The sequence below is a fragment of the Thunnus albacares genome, chromosome 19 (genome assembly GCF_914725855.1).
Source record: "Thunnus albacares chromosome 19, fThuAlb1.1, whole genome shotgun sequence".
NCBI lineage: Eukaryota > Metazoa > Chordata > Actinopteri > Scombriformes > Scombridae > Thunnus > Thunnus albacares.
The window spans coordinates 19,279,994-19,299,084 of record NC_058124.1 but is presented as its reverse complement, the minus strand read 5'-3'; the positions used below and the strand labels follow the sequence as shown (position 1 = coordinate 19,299,084).

General features: G+C 37.9%; 2 protein-coding genes across 2 annotated transcripts; one reads left to right on the top strand and one right to left on the bottom strand.

Moving 5' to 3' along the window:
• The first annotated feature begins 817 nt into the window (after nt 1-817).
• On the top strand, nt 818-8,307 carry clic1 (chloride intracellular channel 1). Its single transcript, XM_044334929.1, has 7 exons — nt 818-951; nt 1,204-1,274; nt 3,324-3,433; nt 3,828-3,953; nt 4,055-4,161; nt 4,583-4,764; nt 4,903-8,307. The coding sequence occupies exons 2-7, from the start codon at nt 1,233-1,235 to the stop codon at nt 5,062-5,064; spliced, it is 729 nt and encodes a 242-aa protein (XP_044190864.1). The 5' UTR covers nt 818-951; nt 1,204-1,232; the 3' UTR covers nt 5,065-8,307.
• A 607-nt stretch (nt 8,308-8,914) lies between these two features.
• On the bottom strand, nt 8,915-13,314 carry LOC122969335 (prostate stem cell antigen-like). The gene is made up of 3 exons (XM_044334931.1): nt 12,928-13,314; nt 11,964-12,083; nt 8,915-10,237 (listed from the first exon to the last, which is right to left on the bottom strand). The coding sequence occupies exons 1-3, from the start codon at nt 12,977-12,979 to the stop codon at nt 10,026-10,028; spliced, it is 384 nt and encodes a 127-aa protein (XP_044190866.1). The 5' UTR covers nt 12,980-13,314; the 3' UTR covers nt 8,915-10,025.
• Nucleotides 13,315-19,091: the final 5,777 nt, after the last annotated feature.

Below are 19,091 nucleotides of genomic sequence, written 5' to 3'. Positions count from 1 at the left end.
TTGCACAAGGGGTGGACACAAAAACAAGAACACCTGTACAATATAATACAATGCAACAACAAGAGAGTAGCGCAGAACAATTGCAGAACAATCAAAATCGCAATATGTCCAATATCCAAATCGCAGGAGCTGCAATTTTTTGATAAAGGTAAAATCTATTGGTGACTATTGGTGCTTTCACAAAATATTTACACAATGAGATTTCTGATAAATAATCATCAGTAATATTGATATAATGACTAAGTGTGTAAAGGCAAATAAAAGAACAGCTATAACAGTCTGGTAAGTTCAGAAAATGACATCATTTTACAGCAATGCAGCCTTTAAAACCAGGAAAAGACAACACTTATGCCATATCACGATATTATGATATCTCATATCACGATATCAATATAATATCGATATATTGCCCAGCTCTAATTATAATGTTGTTACTACTATAGATGTTCCTTTAATTGTGTCCTTGTAGCTTACATATTACGCCTTTAATGCTTATGACAGTATCAGTAGTATAATAGTATTTCCTTAATAATATTCATTCCTTTCTATCCTGCAGATTTCTGGACCACATTCTCACATTACTCTTTTTTTTCTCTCTCTTTTTTTTTTTTTACTCCTGTCAGGACATTATATCAAGTGTCTCTTTTGAAAACGACTCTTTCAAACTGTCTCTAATCGGTGTCCCTCCTCACTCAACAAACAAGTTTTGCATCTTACTTATTTCTTCTTCCTCCTCTTTGATTTCAAAACCAGTCCGCGCTTTTTTTTTCTCTCCCCCCCTCTCACTGTATTTGCTGAGAGCTGAACCCGTCACGCACCTCCAGGAAATGGAGGAGCTGTGATGATGAGTGTGTCGCTGCAGACAGCAGCAGGACTGGGAGGGGTAACGAGTGGCGAGCAGCAGCAGCAGCAACAGCTACAGGCGTCAGCGGCAACTTTCAGCACTTGAAGGTAGCTCTGCAGTCTTTATATCAGCTACAATTTAACATTTGGAGCTTTTAGAAAGCCGAGGTGTTGCCTTATCTAGCGTTTGTGGCGCCTGTGTGGTTGTTACAATGTTTAATTTGTCACTTTTCTCCCCGGGGTTTGTAGCGGAAGATGGGCTTGGCTATCCCCGAGTTTCGAATTGGTTTCTCGCATAGAAAACTCAAAAACTTTCCGCTTTATTTTGAGCATTTTTTCCCACCATCCTTGTCTCCTCAGAAAAAGCTCTCGTGCATCAACAGGTGAAGATGAGCGACGGGTCTCAGCCCAGAGTTGAACTTTTTGTGAAGGTAAGCGATTGAATGATGACACGCGAAAAAGAAAAACCTCACACACACACACACACACACACATGCACACACACACACACACACACACACACACACACACACACACACACACACACACACGCATGCATACACACTCAGAGAGAGAGAGAGGCTGAGGCGTGGACGACGACATGATGTGACATTAATTTATTTAAAGGCTTGAAGCTGCACAGGCCTCGTGCTGTTTTGTTTGTTATCTTATCGTTTCATCAGTTTCCTGTGTGTATTTTGCTGCATGTTTACTTCTAGCTGATAACGTGTCATTATGGTGCCTTTTTTTAAGGGCCATAATGTCACCTTGACGACATTATACAGTCATTATGTGAGCTATAATATTCATGTTAGCCAGACCACCTCTGCTGAGTCACAGGGCTTATAAACGACAGCTAGTCTAATCTCATTAAATGCACATTAAGATAACGGGCAGGCGACTTTAATCTATATTTAGTATGTTGGCCAGACAGGGTAATCCCATTTTCTTTGAGCCAAAAAACATGCTCTACAATAACCAATATGGCTTTTTCCCCCCCTCATGCCTTCCCTTCATGCTCTTACACAAGTTTCCATAATGATTCCTCTGTATGAACATGTGAACATGTGCGCCACCCTCTACTTCTCTCTCTCTCTCTCTCTCTCTCTCTCTCTCTCTCTCTCTCTCTCTCTCTCTCTCTCTCTCTCTCTCTCTCTCTCTCTCTTCCCCCAAGCGTGAAAGATTCTGTTGTAACTTCTCTAAATCCTGGTTTACAGTCAAGCTCTTCAATGACACTTGACACCCTTAATTAACAGAATATCTGATTATAGCTTCACATGGGCCTCGGGGACAGTAAGCGGTTTCCTGATTTACCGGAGCTGCCTTTAACTTTATGTGCCATGCAGGCCACAGTGCAGATCCTGAAGGAGATGTAGTATGATTGAACATGAAAAATGGCCTTCTGCAGCCATGAATAGCACATTTTATGGCTGTATGGTCATTTCCTGAGTAGCCAACAAGCTATACTTGAATTTAAGAATGCTTTATTTTGCTCCAACTAAACATTATTTTCATTATGGATTAAATCTGCTGATTATTTTCTCAATTGGAAAATTGCCTGTCACCATTTCCCAACCTCAATTTGCTTGTTTTATCCAAACCAACAGTCCAAAACTTAGAGATATTTGATTTATAGCTGAAACGTTTAGTCAATTAATTGTTCAACAGAAATTAACCAGCTACTATTTTGATAATAAATTAGTCATATAAGTAATTTTTCAACCAAAAAATGCCAAACACTCCTTAGTACCAGCTGCTCAATTGTGCCAATTTGCTGCTTTTTTCTCTTATTTGTGATGGTAAACTGAATATTTTATATATAAAAAGACACATGAAGCTGTCCTTTAGGAAAATGTGATTAGTTTTTCTCTATTTTTGGACATTTTCTCGGCCAAATAATGAATCAATTAATAGGTAAAATATTTGGAAGATAAATCAATAATCAAAATAATTGTTAGTTGCAGCCATACTACCATAACAGACTAAGAAAACCTTCATATTTGAGAAGCTGGAACTGGTGAATTCTTGGCATATTTGCTTGAAAACTGTGGCATAAATTACACAAATACTGCAGAGACTTGCTGCTGACTTGAACAGGATCGAACCTTGTGTTCAAGTTTCTTTTCAAGCTTGAGGTTTATATATTTATGCAACAGGGCTGAGTGACCTGAGTTTACCCTCTTTTCTTTTCCTCCCTTCTGTTCTTGCCCGTAAAGAAGGTTACAGCTCTGCATGAGGTTTCCAAAGAGTTTAAGGTTGACGAGTGAGTGATAATCTTTCATTCAGTGTGCTGACCTTACAGCATGGACAGAGAATAAGGACTTCCAAAGCACAATTTCTGTCTTTTCATCTTTTTTTTTTATTTAGTTATCTTAAAGAAGGAGAGAAAAAAAAACACAAAACACTACATAAGATAAATATGTAAGCAAATGTATGATTAAAATGAGCTAATAATAAAAGTTCTGTTTCTTTATTTGCAGGCGGGGAGCGATGGTCAGAGCATCGGCAACTGTCCCTTCTCTCAGCGTCTCTTCATGGTGCTGTGGTTGAAAGGAGTCACCTTCGACGTTACCACAGTGGATATGAAGAGGTGAAAAACTAGTCTTTCATGAGTGTGCATGTTTTTTTTTCTCTCTCTCACAACCCTGCAGGTTTCTATTGGCACAACAGAGGAATGTCCGCCTACTGTTTTTTAATGCTCCCAAATGTAGCGTGCAGTAAGAGAACAGAGGGATTTTCATTTAGTTAACAGGTGTCAAAAGATATACAGCCACACTGGCATTGATGTAAGTGAAAGCGGGCACATCTCAGATGCAAAACATGAGTAATTTCCTGTGGGTTCATATGTTTTCTTCGCTTCATTCTCCTTGTCTGCTTCCCCTTTTTTTTATTCCACTCCTGTCCCTCTGTTTAACCCTTTATCTCTCTGACTCGCTCTTCCTCCTCCATATGTCTGACTTTTCCTTCTTTCCATATACCTACAGGAAGCCAGACATTTTGAAGGACCTCGCTCCCGGTGCCCAGCCTCCCTTCCTGTTGTACGGCAGCGAGGTGAAAACCGACACCAACAAGATTGAAGAGTTCCTGGAGGAAAATCTCTCCCCTCCAAAGTAATCACCCCATCCAGCTGTTTCCCAGCGACATTTTATTGTGTTGTTTTGCTTGCCTCCCCATTTTTTTTTCTTCTTATATTTATTTCTCTGTTCTTTAGGTATCCCCGTCTGGCTGCTCGTAACCCCGAGTCCAACACGGCTGGCATGGATGTCTTCTCCAAGTTCTCCGCTTACGTCAAGAACTCAAACCCTCAGACCAATGAAAGTGAGTGAAACATAATTTCTCCAAATCAGAAGTGTAATTTGGCTCTTTACAATAAAACAAAACTCTTCATCTTCATCTTTGATCTTTTGTAAATAGACCCTGTTTTATTTTTGGCGGTACTGCCTGTAACAAATGCTGCTGAGCTCTGACAGAAAACCAGCAGGGAGCGTCCGCGCTAATAACATTACGGTCTGAGCTCTTCTGCCTCGCTGCAAATAGGTCGCCTGCTGCTCTGTGTGTTTAGCTTCGGTGTGTTGGGTGATCTCATTGGAAATGTCACTTTTGTTGGTTGAAAATTGTGCGTTTATTAGGTTATTTTCTTTGAAACTAAATGCACTCATTCATTGCAGTGAAAAAACTATCCTTTTATCCTTTGATTACCTTCTGTGAATGAGTATTTTCTGTACATGCACGTGCTCAGATCTAGAGAAAGGCCTTCTGAAGGCTCTGAAGAAGCTTGATGACTACCTCGGCTCCCCACTTCCTGATGAGATCGACGAGAATAGCGCTGATGATGTCACTTCCTCGTCCCGCCCCTTCCTGGACGGCCAGGCTCTTACTCTGGCTGACTGCAACTTGCTGCCTAAGCTCCACATTGTGAAGGTAATCTTCAGTTTTAAGCAGTGCAGTATGCAGCCTAGTTTGAATAAATTATAAGGTTGGTTCTCCTTTTTTTTTTTTTTTTTTTTTTTTTTTTTGAAGGGTTTTGTTCATCAAGTCTTGCTCTTGCTCCTCCTGCAGGTTGTGTGTTTAAAATACCGAAACTTCAGCATCCCTCAGTCTCTGAGCAACCTCTGGAGGTATATGAACGCTGCGTACGCCCGGGAGGAGTTTGCCTCCACCTGCCCGGTCGACGAGGAGATCCACATCGCCTACTCCTCTGTAGCTAAAGCTCTCAAGTAGGAGAAGAATGGGGGTTGCAATTCATGAAAAAAAACACCGTTAGAACAACTTAAAAAAAAAAAAGCACACAAACAAACAAAAAAAAAACACATGTACTCACCTTCACACACTCAAGTTGATATCACCTTTCATAATGCGACTCAATACAGCTGGTTTACATCGCCAAACTATACTCCGAGGTTTGTTTTCTAGATGTTTATTCATGAACAGTGGTTTTTTTGCCAGGTAGATCAGTTCATGTCATTAGGAAAAAGAAGGACGAGGCAGATAAGCTGTAGGTAGTAACACATGCACAAAAAAATGTCAGCTGTGGCTAAATTTATTTCACTGACAAGTTTGTTGACTGCCCACATATCTTCTAGGTTTTCCTGGATTTACAGCTCTCGAGGAAATTAATGAACTTGTGGATGTTTTGTGCACACTCACACACTCCTAAAATTACAGCCTCGCTCGTGTACAGTTTCACCATCAGTAAACACGCACTGTAACGTTGGAAATGTTTCTTTAGCTTAGCTGAAGTTCCCTTCTTGATGACAGTCACTAAAGTGTGTCCTTAATTTTTTTTTTTGGAGATTCAACAGACACGAAGCTGCCTATCAGATCAAGCCTCACACAAGCTGATTCATCTCTTTATTTTCAGTCATGGTATTAAGGATTTTTTTTTTTTTTTTCGGTGACAAACATTCACACCAGCACCAGCTCACCTGCCAAAATATCTTCATATTGACTTTATTATTCTGCTACTGAGGGAACAAGGCCTTTTTACAGTTGCATTTTTATTAGAGTCAACTTGAATTTAAATGTTCTTCATAGTGCACCTCAGGGAGGAAAAAGGGGGTGCTTTTTGTCGGCCTGCAGACCAGTTCTCACTTTAAGGAGGCAGGGCTCAAAACAGTTACAGAGACAGGAAACTATTTCAATAGACTCGGGCTTCCCCTTTCTGTGCTCCCATAGCAGGCGTGAAGGATTATTCAAGATTACTGAGCTTGTTATGATCCGCTGTAAAGTCCTCTTGCCAACGGTTTATTTTGTTCTGCCTGTCATTTATGAAGGACCTTTTTTTTTGTGTGTGTCTTATAAAAGACGTGAGATTAGACTGAGTGTTATTGACGTTAGTGTGGATGAAGGAGTGAAGGCTACACTGAAAGGCCTGCTCCTCCAGCAGCCCCGGGGCACAAGGCCTGTTCTGTCATGTGTTTCTCTTCCTTTCTGAGAGGGGAAAAAAAAATAGCAGGAAGTTGAATATAAGCACACACACAATGTTAAAATTAAAGTATAGCAGTGGTAGCTTTAGCTTGTAGGATGTTATTAATTACAGGATAAGGCTGGTATTACTCTATATTTTTATATAGTGTCAACAAATCACATGAAAAGACCAAAACAATGTGTAAACAATGGGTTAAAAATATATAGTTTCATCTTTATAAAAAGCAAAGTACTTTCATAACACAGCTGGGCACTGTAGTTTTTAGCAAGAATCATTCAAACAGGAGAAAGTTATGGATCTGATGGGGACTATTTTCAGCTGCGGATGAACACACATTTGTTATACACATATTCATGTTCCCCCTCAGGATGAATTGCAATAACTTTGGTGATCCCTTAAAGCTACAATATGCAAGTTTTGGAAATCAAGTTATATTTCCGGGGGACTGGAAGTAATGGAGTTCTTAATTACAGTTACTGGGAGCTTACTAGCCTCTGAGTAAACCATGGCGAAGTCTTCCAGCAGCTAACGCTAGCTTGGCGCCTCAGTACAAGAGGACTAGTGGGCCAGAAGTGCGTTCACGTGTTGATTGACAGCTGTGAGCTCCCGTCCCTGACTTTGACCTCATCTGATTGGTTACTGGTTGTACTTTTAGACCGTATTTCAACCAAAAATATAAGAAAAAAACTTACATACTGTAGCTTTGAGTCTTCAAAAAGCGTCATTATTGGGTCAAAACTTGTCTTTTACTTATTTTTATGACCAAAATCTAAGGTCATTTCCGTTAGCCTCAACTGTACTTTGGTTTAGTGATAATTAGCAAATGTTAGCATGCTAAGATGTTACTGAACAACAATGTAATAAGCTATATGAGGCAGATAGACAACACTCATTGTCGGTTTTAGTCTTTTCATGGGATTTTTTGACAATAAGAAAAATATAGAATATCACTAGACTTTATCCTTCATGTAAAGCCTTGTATACTTGGTCATTGCAGGTTGATGATACATTGTCATGTGTTTCCAGCAGATCTAATCCACTGTGGGAGCTTTGCTAGACTTGAAATAGAAGCGCTGGAAAGAACTGGAACTAATAGCAATACGCCTTGTCCAACTGTAATAGCAGTTTGTGTGGAGGATTTTATAAACTGCAAGGCAATTAAGACTTAATTTAGAGGTAAACATCTTTGTTGGGAGCCCAAGATAACCTCATGTGTCATGTCTTTCATATCAATATGAAGCTCATAGAAAGAAAAAAAAAGAAAGAAACCTAAGTGCAATTTAATCGGATTGAAAAGACAATCTTGTTCACAGTGTTTAATTATGTTATATACGTCCAGTATGAGCACTGTTGGTTATTTTTCTACGGAAGTTTAATCACGCAAGTTAATCCCTCCTTTCTGAACTGCTAGCTGTAACACAAGTGTTGATCAAAGAGATGATATATTTTACTTGACTGAATTGTTGTGGATTTCATCTATTTTCTAAAATGGACCGATTGTTTTTTTTTTTTTTTTTTTTTTAAAGGGAGCGTGTCTAATTAATGTCAGTGCTGATATATTCGAGTGTTTTTCTTTTCTTACTGTAGGATTTGATACAATTTCAGGGACCATTTAACGTACTTGTTACATTCATTAAAATGTTAACTTTTATTTGAATAGTTTGTTTCTCACCTCACTGTTTTTAACTCTGTTTTATCTTCATGCAATGTGTTTTATTTGTTATGAGACCTATATTGTGCTTTTCACTTTGTTTCATACCCCTATGCATTTCCTTCCAAATATTTTAGCCTTTTTTTTTCTTTTTTTTTTTGTCTTTTTTTGTGCTGTCTGCCATGTAGTCACAAGCAGTTGCACTTAAAAGTCCACAGGATGAAAACCGTGGTGTGGACACTAAACCAGTAGATTAAATCAACAATGATGACAATCAAACTAACAGCACGGCCTGGAAATTTCCATTATGTATTTTGTACTATAAAAAAATCTTAAAAAGACACATTCATTTATTAATAACCCAATAAAACAATCTTAATAATAACTTGTGTTTTTATTTATTTGCTTTTTAACAACTTTTAAATGTAATAACATTGAGAAGGAAGCGTGCAAAAAGGTGTAAACAAACATTTCTACTGTATACAAGCAGTGACTATAAACATTCAAGTACAATCATGTTAAAAAAAAACATGTATATAGTAAATACACCTTAAATAGAGCACAAATTAGAGGCATAATACTGAGAAGAGCATCTCTTCAATATAGATTATTAAGGTTAAACTTAATTAGCATCACTATTATCATTAATGTTGTTTAGAGATGCACTGATATACTGTATAGTCTTATACTAAAGGTCTTATCCAAAACAAAGCAGTTTATATTTTGAGGTTCAAAACAGTTGACAAAATAATCTCACCTCAAGGTCCATTTAATAGCTCTTCTGCAGCTTTCACTCTACAAGGACTTCTTTTTTTCTTCCATGTTGGCTAAAAGTTAAGGTTTAAAGTTCATTCTTGACCTTGGAAACAGCAGTTGATAAAATCCAGAGCTACAACGACGAATCGATTAGTCGATGGACAGAAAATTATTATTATATGATAATATCATATAATAATAATAATAATAATGCTTTATTTATGTAGTACTTTTCTTAACAATGTTACAAAGTGCTTCATGGAAAAAGGAGGAGTAATGAAAATCATTAGTATCTCATTTATTTATGGTATACCAATTGTGTGGCTCTTCGGGGGCTTTCGGTCATATCACATGATCTTCATCAACGGATGATCAACTGTTTCCAAGATGAGGACTGAACTTCAATTTTTAAGCAAAACATATCCAATACTGACTCAAATAGCTGGATCAGGTATCAGTGAAAATGGGCTGATCTGGTATCGGATACCGTTATTTTAACAAATAAGAATTCAGTAAATTTATATTTCTGTATTTATTTGTTACATTTTGTTTTACAATGTTAGGAAAGCAATGTTTAAGTCGAGCCTGATGTTGCCCTCCACATGAAAGAACGATCCCAGTCTCTTCTACACACTGAGGCACACAGCTTCTTAATTAATCACTGGTATTGGTTCAATACTCAGTATTGACTGAAAAAGGTGCATCAGTGCAACCGTAATATGAATGGAAGCTCCAGAACAGCCACTAAATGGACCTCGAGGTGAGATTGGTTTTTCAACTTTCTTTTTCAAGGTCAAGAATGAACTTTGAAACTTTTCAGCCGACACGGGGGAAAAAAAGACGCCCCTAAAGTACTTGGAAATGGAAATTTGGACATCTACATTTCCATGATATGATTGAAAGCTCCAGAGCAGCTACTTGAGGTGAGATTGTTTTGTCAGCTGTATTTATTTGGTTTCAGTTTAGTATTTTTACTAACTATATTTGGACAATTTTGTCATCTTTTTGTATATCACTTCATACAACCATCAAATCATGTTCTAAAAAAAACGGAAAAACATGTGACTTAGACATGTAAGTTGATAGTAAGTGCATTTTTACCAAAACATTATGATTTTGACTACTTTGGGTAGGACAATATAAAAGATTTGTGTGGACTGTATCACTAAAATGTGTAATTCATTGGGTAACCATTGGACATGTTCATTGTTAATGCTCTCTTTGCTCTGGTCTGTCATTGTACATTTACATTTACACAATGTCTCCCAGGTCACTTACACAGCTGGTGTTGAGCGTGACCCAGTTTGACCTCCACCCCATCATCATCATCATCGTCATCTCTGCTGCTCAGGCCAGCAAGAGGCTGAGTGCAGGCAGCAGGCAGAGTGCCGCTCCTCCCCAGCTGAGGGCAGCAACGGACACGGCCCCGTTACACAGGTCTGTATCACAGCAGACATTGGTGTAGTTGAAGTACAGGCCTGTGGAGTATTTCTGCCCACTCACACCGCACTGGGCGGGAAGAGCGCAGCTTTTCTCGTACATTGTCACTTGTAGTGAGCCTACGAGAGCGGAGAAAGGAGAGGAATTTATTTTGGTCCATGCCGTGATGGCTGATGACGATCAAACAAAACTATGGAAGCAAAGAAAGGCCATAATTAGAATTTCAAGCTGCTGATAAACAACTAAAAGTAAATAGTTTAATTTATAGTACAGTAACATATAGTTTGTATTTTGAAGTCTCCAGTTTCAAAATTTCCAGAAGAACATTTCAAGTTAGAACTGGAATATATATTTTTTAATATAGGAAACTTCAATGAATATAAATATATATTGTGGAAATTGAAATTGCCAATTGGGAATTTCAAAGACAAACATTGATCAGATCATTTTTGCTGTATATTCTGTTTCAAGTTCAGCTGTGATTTAATTACACAATTAGGTATTGAGTATCTGCCTTTCGGTGCTTTCATACAAAACCCATTAATTTTGCTCCATTTGGTTAAGTTTAGTGTAGCATTAACAAGTGTTTCATAACAAGCAATATAACTGAAATGTAACATATCGTCTAGTATATCGATAAAAAAATATTCTTCCACTAAAATCCTTATCTCACTTTGTCAAAACATTGATGCTGATGAGAAATAAACGTGAAAAGGAAGTGAGGACATTTTGGCAGCCGTTTATCTTTAGTTATTTAACAAGATGAGGAAGCAAGAATTTGAATGTACGTGCTCTTAAAAGTGTAACGCCAAACCCACATGACGCTCACACGGAAAACCGCCTGAACATTTAAAGTTCAGTTAAGGTGCATGTGGGAAAGGGGCTTTTACAGCCTCTGATGAGACACAGTGAGCGTTTTGCCCCACCCGGGGCCGAAGCCCGGCGAGCTATTTTTAGAGATAATTTGATGGCATCACAGGCTTTAGTGAGCTGACAACTGGCCCGATGAGAAATGGTGCTAAAAGCTGATCTATTGAGTCATTCTTTTGTCTCCTTTTTTGTTTTTTGCACTCGGAAAGTCGAGAGAGGATCAGGCTCCAAAAACCGACCACATGTTTGAGTTTTTTAAAATTTTAGTATCCCTAACATCAATAAATAGAGACTGTGTAATGCGGACTGTAAATATTTGAACAGTGATATTGTTTTGGCTCTGTACTGCAGAGGAAAGTTCCAAAAGGTGGTTTATGGAGTTATCTGGAAAACTTTGCAGAGTAAAACCAGGTATTTTAACATCAGTCTGTATTCCACATTTAAGAGCTTTTTCTATGTTTGTCTTCAGCAAAGTTATCCCGATAACTCAATAAACTTTCTTTTTAGAACAAAGATTCCCACAACACTGGATTTCAAATAAAACCATGACTTTGAGGTTAAAGTGCTGACTCTCAGCTTTAAAAGCATTTGGCCTATATTGGGTGTAACAGTGTAGGACTTGTAACAACAAAAAGGACTTCAGTTGCTACGGAGTTCTTCATGATGTGGGTGTTGATGAAAGTCAGCACTTTCACTTTATATCCATGGTTTTCTCTTCAAATCTAGTGGGCTGGCAGCACAAAAAAAGCCAAAACAAAACTGTCCTTATACTTACAGAATGGACAGTACATTTCTCAAATCTGCTCCCAGACAATGCTTTGTACAATGAGGCTTTGTCTGCCAAATTTCTGACCATTGTGCCCTAGATTCTTCAAAAATAATCTAATCTGCAGACACAGATACAGTATAAATTCTCTGTCTTTCTCTCTTTCTCTCTTTCTCACACACACACACACACACTGATCTGGATCTCACCTCGTATTCCCATCGCAGTGCTGGACAGGCAGCGCTGCCCGGCCGGGCATTCCTGAGGAAACTTAAAGCAGTCCAGAGGAGAAAGGGCGGGGAACACACAGGTGAAACAGCGCAAACAGGCTGAGGGGAAAAAAGAAAGCAAATATCAAGAAAGTTATTGTGAACATAGCTCGACTGATTCAGGATTTTGGGGACAGATATATTGACATTTGGTGGTAAAAATCTGATACATGAATCAATATACATTTTTTCACATAAGTTTGGTTTTGGGGACAAACTGTTTATAAACTACCATAAACATAATTTTAGCATTTCTGCACCGCAATTTCTTGTATCTGATAACGATACTTATCAGCTGACATATACGCCGATGATGATTTATCTTTGAGTTAATATCAACCAATATATCAGTCATTGGATTTTTTGGTCAGCCGTTTGACGGCTACTTTATGACAGTTGTTTTTACTGGTTCCAGTGGGAATAAATCCGTATAAATCAAAAAAAAATAAAAAATAGAAGCCACAATTAGCCACAATTCTGCTAATGTTAGCACATGAACACAAAGCAAGCTTAAAATGCAGCAAAACTTTCCAAATTTAGGAAAAATTGTTTCAAAATCTTTTCATAGATGTTTGGATTTAATCAAATAACCATTTTACACAATTACTGTTACATAAAAGCAGTTTTTTTTTTGCCAAATTTCAACACTGAATGAGCTAAGAAAGACTGACTTGTTTGCATCTTTTTAAATTGTTATTTGATATATTTAATGAAACATAAAACTATGGCTGTGAAGTCCAAAACTTTTAACCCAGTGAATGAAGAAACACAAACTAAAACTGATAGTGAAGTTTGATAAAATGCAAATAAGGGAACAATTTGTCTTCTTCCAGTCCTTCAAATCATCAAATAACTTTTAAATAAGTTTTTTTCACAAGATTTGTTTCTTGCATGTCCTACATACTTGCCAGGGGAAGACAACACAGGAGCACAATCAGAAGTTGTGAACGAGGCATGATGCTTCCAGTGAGAAGTCCTAAATAACAATGTTTTCAGTTTACTCTTCAAGCGAATCCAAAAATCTTTGTCGTTGGAAGCCCACACCCTCAGCGGCAGCTCTTCTTCTGTTGTATTTTAGGTTTAGCTGATTAAGTAGTACCTCCTCAAAAATAATTAAATTTGTTCCCTGCGTTCACCTCCGAGTTTTTTTCCTTTATGTCACCCTCGTTCTTGACTTCTATGTTTTGTCGTAGGCTTGATTTTAAAAGACGTTACTCGTGCGGTCGGTGTCTCCTCCCTCCCTAAAACTTTTAATTTAATCTGGAGAGGTAATTATGATCAGCTGATGTGGTTACGGACAGCCTAAGACTGTAGGTTGGTCTTCATTTTCATATCACGGTGGGTGTCTCTTGATAAAAAACAGCGCCTTAGTCAAAGATGCTCTGTGTATTAAGTTGAAAAAAAAAGGAGGATACTGGTACGTTAGTATTCAGAGGAAGTGAGAAACATAGTAGATAGAAAAAGGAAGTGTTTGAGTCATTGAGCTAATTAAGTGGACTTATACTTCTCTGACAGTCAGCAGAGAGAGACTGGACTTTATGGTGAAGTGAATCGGATGGTGTTTAAGATCTGCTCCTCTGGAGATGACCTCTGACCTTAAAGGAGGACAAGCAAAAAGATTATTTATAATTCTCTGTGTTGTTGCATGTAAGAAATACTATCCTTTTAAAAAAAAAAAATAAAAAAAAAAGATTTTGATTGAGCAGTTTGGGTCGTATACAGGTGACAATGAGTCAGTTGTTTCTCAGTTTAACACTTATAGAGCCAAGCGATGTTTTATACAGGTAATAAAAAAGAACTAAATGAAACATTTTTTTAAAAAAGGAAAAATTTAATGTGATCTCTCTTTTTTTTTTGCTGTAAAGAGGGAAAAAGAAAGAAAAGGTTTCTGAGTCTTTGATTCAGGATGATAAGTAGGATGATAAGTACTGTAAGGGATCTGGTTCTTGATTAGAGGTGACGACTTTAGAGGTAATATAAAAAAATACCAGACCAAGAAGGTTCAATTTTAAAACATGTGAAAAAACAAACCAAACCAAACTATCATATATGGGAGAAACATCCGGGTAGATTTAGTGTAATTTTGCTCTAGAGAATAGTGGAGTCTGTGTATCTATCGATCTTAAATTGAATTAAACAAGTGCATTAAAGAATAAGTTCACAATTTTTCAAGTCTTTCTGAAAACACCAGTCAGGAGCCTAAATGAATATTAAAACAGGTTTTGCTTGTTGTCATTCCTCACCATCAGAAGGTCCCCTCAAAATGCCCTTACAATGTAGATGATGCTGGCCAAATCATACGAGGCTTCAGCAGACTGAGTCAGTCAAATAAAGTGGATATTTTCCACAGTTACAGACTTTTTAGCAAAAAAAAAATGTCCCTCTTTGTGTCTCAGCGGACAGTGTTTTCCTGTTTAGCTAAGGTGGAAGGATATTAACAGAAAGGGAATTTGGCACTAAAAAGACAGTAAGTTTGGAAGATATTGACCTGATTTGACTCATTTGGGTGGCTGAGGCTTCATATTAGCTTCAAATGAACTTTTAAATACATTTTCGCACGGAAGGAGGGCTTGTGGATTTTGTCCTCACATCACTTACATGAAAACTGCATTATGAAAGAATCTCTTAAAGGTCAGTATGAGCAAGAGGAATGATTACAGCAAAATCGTGTGTATGTATGAGAAATACGATCCTTTTTTAAAGTCAGAATGAGACATATTGTGTATGTGTTAATGTGTATATGTGTGAGACTGCAGCTTCTGTAATGAGTAAAGGTGTAAAGTAAAGTAAAGGCAGCACAGAGGAGAAAGAGTCAGCATCTTAGACAGAGAGAGACAGTCAGCATGTCAGAAAGACAGAATCAGTGAGTTGGAGAGCAAGTCAGTATAACTGAATTATCCTTTAGGGCGTAATAGAAGACGTGAGGGCAGCATGTAGAACGGTCTGCTGACAGCAGTCTTGTGATAGGGCGAGCCAAGCAGGCTCAGACTGAATAAGCTGTTTACCAGCTGATTAATTACACAGCAGCACACAACCAAAAGCCAAAAAACTCCACGGAGAAGTTATCAGACTCCTGCTACATCTCAAACTGTATTTACGATACGTTTTCTTTCATTTCTCCGATTTATGTGCAGTAATTAAGGTGATATGTTAGAAGGATAATCAGTCCGACAACTCTACTGTAAATCAGTTTACTTCTGTTAGATGAAAGCATGTTTTTGACAATTTTTTTGCCAGTTTTTTTTTACTTTTATAAAAAATAAGAATGGAGTTTGATCATTATTGACTAATCATGATCTCCGTTTCACAAAAGTGATTTGTGAGCCGGTTACACACGGATCGCAAATGGTTCCAGTGCCCGGTTTCACAAATGTTTGTCACGCCTGCAGTTCTCTCGCATGCTCATCTGTGAGTCGCGAGTACTGTGTTTAACGTGCCAAAATTAACACTAGAGGAAATGATGTCATGCTGTTAGTCGCAGCTTGCATGTTAATTGTGGAAACTGGCCCCTGACTAGTTTGACAGATGCTTTACAACAATTATTTCATGGCTCCAGTGAGAATTAATATATATAGATCACAATAAAGTAATTAAGAAAAATAACAAAAAACACTAAACAATTTAAAAGTGCACCAAATCTCCCAAATTCAGGTAAAATTTGATTCATGAGTAAAAGTTTGATTCATGAATTTGTCTCTTTTACACAATTACTGTTACATGAAAGCAGTTTTTTTGCCAAATTTTAGCACTCAATGAGCTAAGAAAACAGACTAGTTTGCATCTTTTTAAATTGGTATCAGATACATTTAATTAGAGCTGCAACGATTAGTCAATCCACAAAAAATCAATCTGCAACAATTTTTATCATCGTTAAATTTTTTTGAGTAAAAAATGCTCAAGTTCAAGCTTCTAAAATGTGAATATTTTCTGGTTTCTTTAGTCCTCTATGATAGTAAACAAGACATTTCAGGTTGCATCTTGGGTATCTTGGGAAACTGTGATTGATATTTTTCACCATTTTCTGACATTTTATAGACCAAACCACTGAAGAAAATAACCGACAGATTAATTGATAATGAAAATAAGTTAGTTGCAGCCTTATATTTGATAAAACATAAAACTATGGTTGTAAGGTCCTAGCTGAGTGAAGAAACAACAAACTAAAACCGATAGTGAAGTTTGATAAAATGCAAATTAGGGAACAATTTGCCTTCTTACAGTCCTTGATTACATCATTGATAAAAACTGCAAAATCTGTCCAAAACTGGGTCTGAATTGAGGTTTATAAGTGACTCCAAATTACTAAAACAAACTCCAGCATCACAGCATCCACACGATTGCTGTGGGTTTTGCCCCTGTGAAGTAATTCAAGGAAAATCAAGTCCATTTCTGCCAGCTGTGACAGGATGGGTAGTTGTTGAGGACAAAAGCATTGATGAATTGTAATTAGAGAGGAGTGGAGGAGACTTTTTTTTCCACAGAGGGTGCTCGTGTGGTGAACGTGCTGATGCTGTATTCGACGGGGATGTTTTGTGTGTTGGCTGAAGGATCTCAGTGGACAGATGGTGTTCTTTAATCCTGTCTGTGCCGGTCTGTGCTGTCTACTTCCCATCTTCCCTCCCCCCCTCCCTCCACACACACATCCCTCTACTATTACATCAACCTCACATTTTCTGACTTTATCTCTTCTTTTGTGTATAGGATATACATATTTATATTTCTTCTCCGTCACCGGGTTGCCTCTTCATCTCTGACTTTCTGTTAATGAACAATCGTGGCTGCAGTAACTCAATCTAGTCAGTAGAAGGAAATATTGTGCCGCCTTACGAGTCAAAAAGTAGTCCCACACGCCCACGTGCACGTACACATTTATAAACTCCAGCTCACAGCCATCTGTTACCTAAGATGTGTTTATGCATGTTTATGCCACTGCTGTCCAAACTTACAGATAGTGTTGTTGCCAAAGTTTAGGGGGAAAAAAAACCAAAATTGTAAACACAATTCACAAGACAGCTGTTTAAAAGGGATGCATACAAATAGCAGAGCTTTTTCTTTAGTGTCTGATGTGGTAACTTGTTTATCCAACAATCTCAACAGTGTCCAACATCATTTGACCCACATTTCAGGAAAAGCCAGATTATTTTTTTTGTCATGTCACACAGACAAACACAGCCACAGTGTGGCTCAGTAGTACTGCATGTACAGGCCTTAATCTGTGATGACTTTGAACAGAAAGAGAGGAGAAAGAGAGGACAAGGCAACTTGAGAATGTTTAGACAGCTTAGAGAGATAAATGAACTGTGAACCTGATGCAGCCAATTATTTGGTGCACTGTGGGAGAAGTGAGAAGAATATTGACTTATTTGATTCAATGCAGACAGTCCAAGTTTAGGTTACAGTATAATATTTAATGGGCAGATAAAAGCAGAGAGGAAAGGCCTTTTATAAACAATTCATCGGGATTACAGGGGGGGATATGAAGCCCTTAATCCCAGACAATCTAATAGAAAAACGGCAATCCGTCATTAATTCAATGTCCTAATACAAGGAAAGGGTGTCAGGGAAGGCTTATGCTATATGTGGCAAAAGTAGGGATTTCATCAGTGGGTTAATTTATGCTAAGATTGCTAAGAATTATGCTAAGAACAATGTTAAATGAAAATATGTTTGCCTACTCTGGGTGACCTCAAAATTTGACATTTCCTTAGCTGTAAATGATTATGAAGTAGCTAGTAACAGTTTGCAGTCACAAGCTCCAAACTGGCTGTTATAGTCACCAGCTAGTCACCTTAAAAAACTAGCATAAACAGTAGATAACGTTAGCTCAACTGTCAACAGTTAACGTTTAATTTTCAGGTACTACAGGTCCACTGTGACGTCGGCACTCGGATCGTTGATGAGGTGACAATAATGTGTTATGATACTAATATATTTTAATTTTTATGTCACTGTAAAATAGCTGTTTTGAGTTAACTCTAGTTCGTACTAGTTCTTATTCTGACTAACTAACTTAGTTTAAAGTGTATGATATGGCAACTAAATACCTATATTAAAGGGAAACTTTGGGTATTTTTCAAGCTGGACTCTATTTTCCCATCTTTTTGTGTCTAAGTGACTAATAGGGTCAACAATTTTTGAAATTGGTCCAGTATTGAGTGGGAGTGCTGCAACAGCTGTGAAATGGGCTGCAATGTAATCCTTTGGGGCAATTGCGCCCCATCAACGTACGTCCACTAAAAGTGCTTGTTTCTGCCACTGACGGGCTCAGATTGTTATTAAGTCTCTGACATTATTGAAAGGAGTTTACAGAGAAATAAAACATGTTTATTTTTCGCTTGATCCTGTCTGTTTGTTATTGTATCTAAGCAAGCCTCACCCAAGGAGAAGTCTCATGCTGGTATCTCATGGGAGTTGAGTTGTCGAAATCAGCTAAATATTCAGCCATGACCTTGCATATCTTTTCAATGACACTAAGCTACGCTTTCTGTCCTCCAATACAACAAACTCGTCCCGGCACTCCTCCAATCTGAGCCTGTCAGCGGCAAAAACAAGCACTTTTAGTGGACGTACATTGGCGGTGCACTATTGCCCTAAAGGATTACACTGCAGCCTGTTTCATGGCTGTTGCAGCACTCTCACTCAATACTGGACCAATTTAAAAAATTGTCCCCATCAGTCACTTAGACACAAAAAGATGGGAAAACAGGGTCCAGGTTGAAAAATAATGAAGTTTCCCTTTAAGTCATCCTTTTTTGGTGAATTTGGAGTTGACATTCTCAATTTCAACAAAATTCTTTTTTTTAAATCAGACTTTGTACTGCTGTGCCGTTATTAATGAGTGTAATCTGGTTACTGCGTCATGCAGCTTCAAGACTGGTTGTAATTTAACAGAAATCAATCTTGATTGACTCCGGACAGGACGTGTGGGGGATGGGGGGGCAGAGCTCGGGAGCTAAAGTCAAACTAGAGATACGTACGTAAGGCAAACCGGATGTTACGTCTTTTAGCTTGAAGAAATAAAAGCTCAACTGTTATGAAAATCTCTCACTTTTCAAAGACGACGTAAAA

Bases quoted from the DNA above. Each gene is read 5' to 3' on its own strand.
- LOC122969335 (XM_044334931.1), bottom strand. From the start codon at position 12,979: ATGCCTCGTTCACAACTTCTGATTGTGCTCCTGTGTTGTCTTCCCCTG. The intron at 12,084-12,927 runs GTATGTAGGACA...TTTTCCCCTCAG, and splicing joins GTGTTGTCTTCCCCTGGCAA to CCTGTTTGCGCTGTTTCACC. The intron at 10,238-11,963 runs GTGAGATCCAGA...CCGCTCTCGTAG, and splicing joins CACTGCGATGGGAATACGAG to GCTCACTACAAGTGACAATG.
- clic1 (XM_044334929.1), top strand. From the start codon at position 1,233: ATGAGCGACGGGTCTCAGCCCAGAGTTGAACTTTTTGTGAAG. The intron at 1,275-3,323 runs GTAAGCGATTGA...CTTTATTTGCAG, and splicing joins GAGTTGAACTTTTTGTGAAG to GCGGGGAGCGATGGTCAGAG. The intron at 4,765-4,902 runs GTAATCTTCAGT...CTCCTCCTGCAG, and splicing joins CTAAGCTCCACATTGTGAAG to GTTGTGTGTTTAAAATACCG.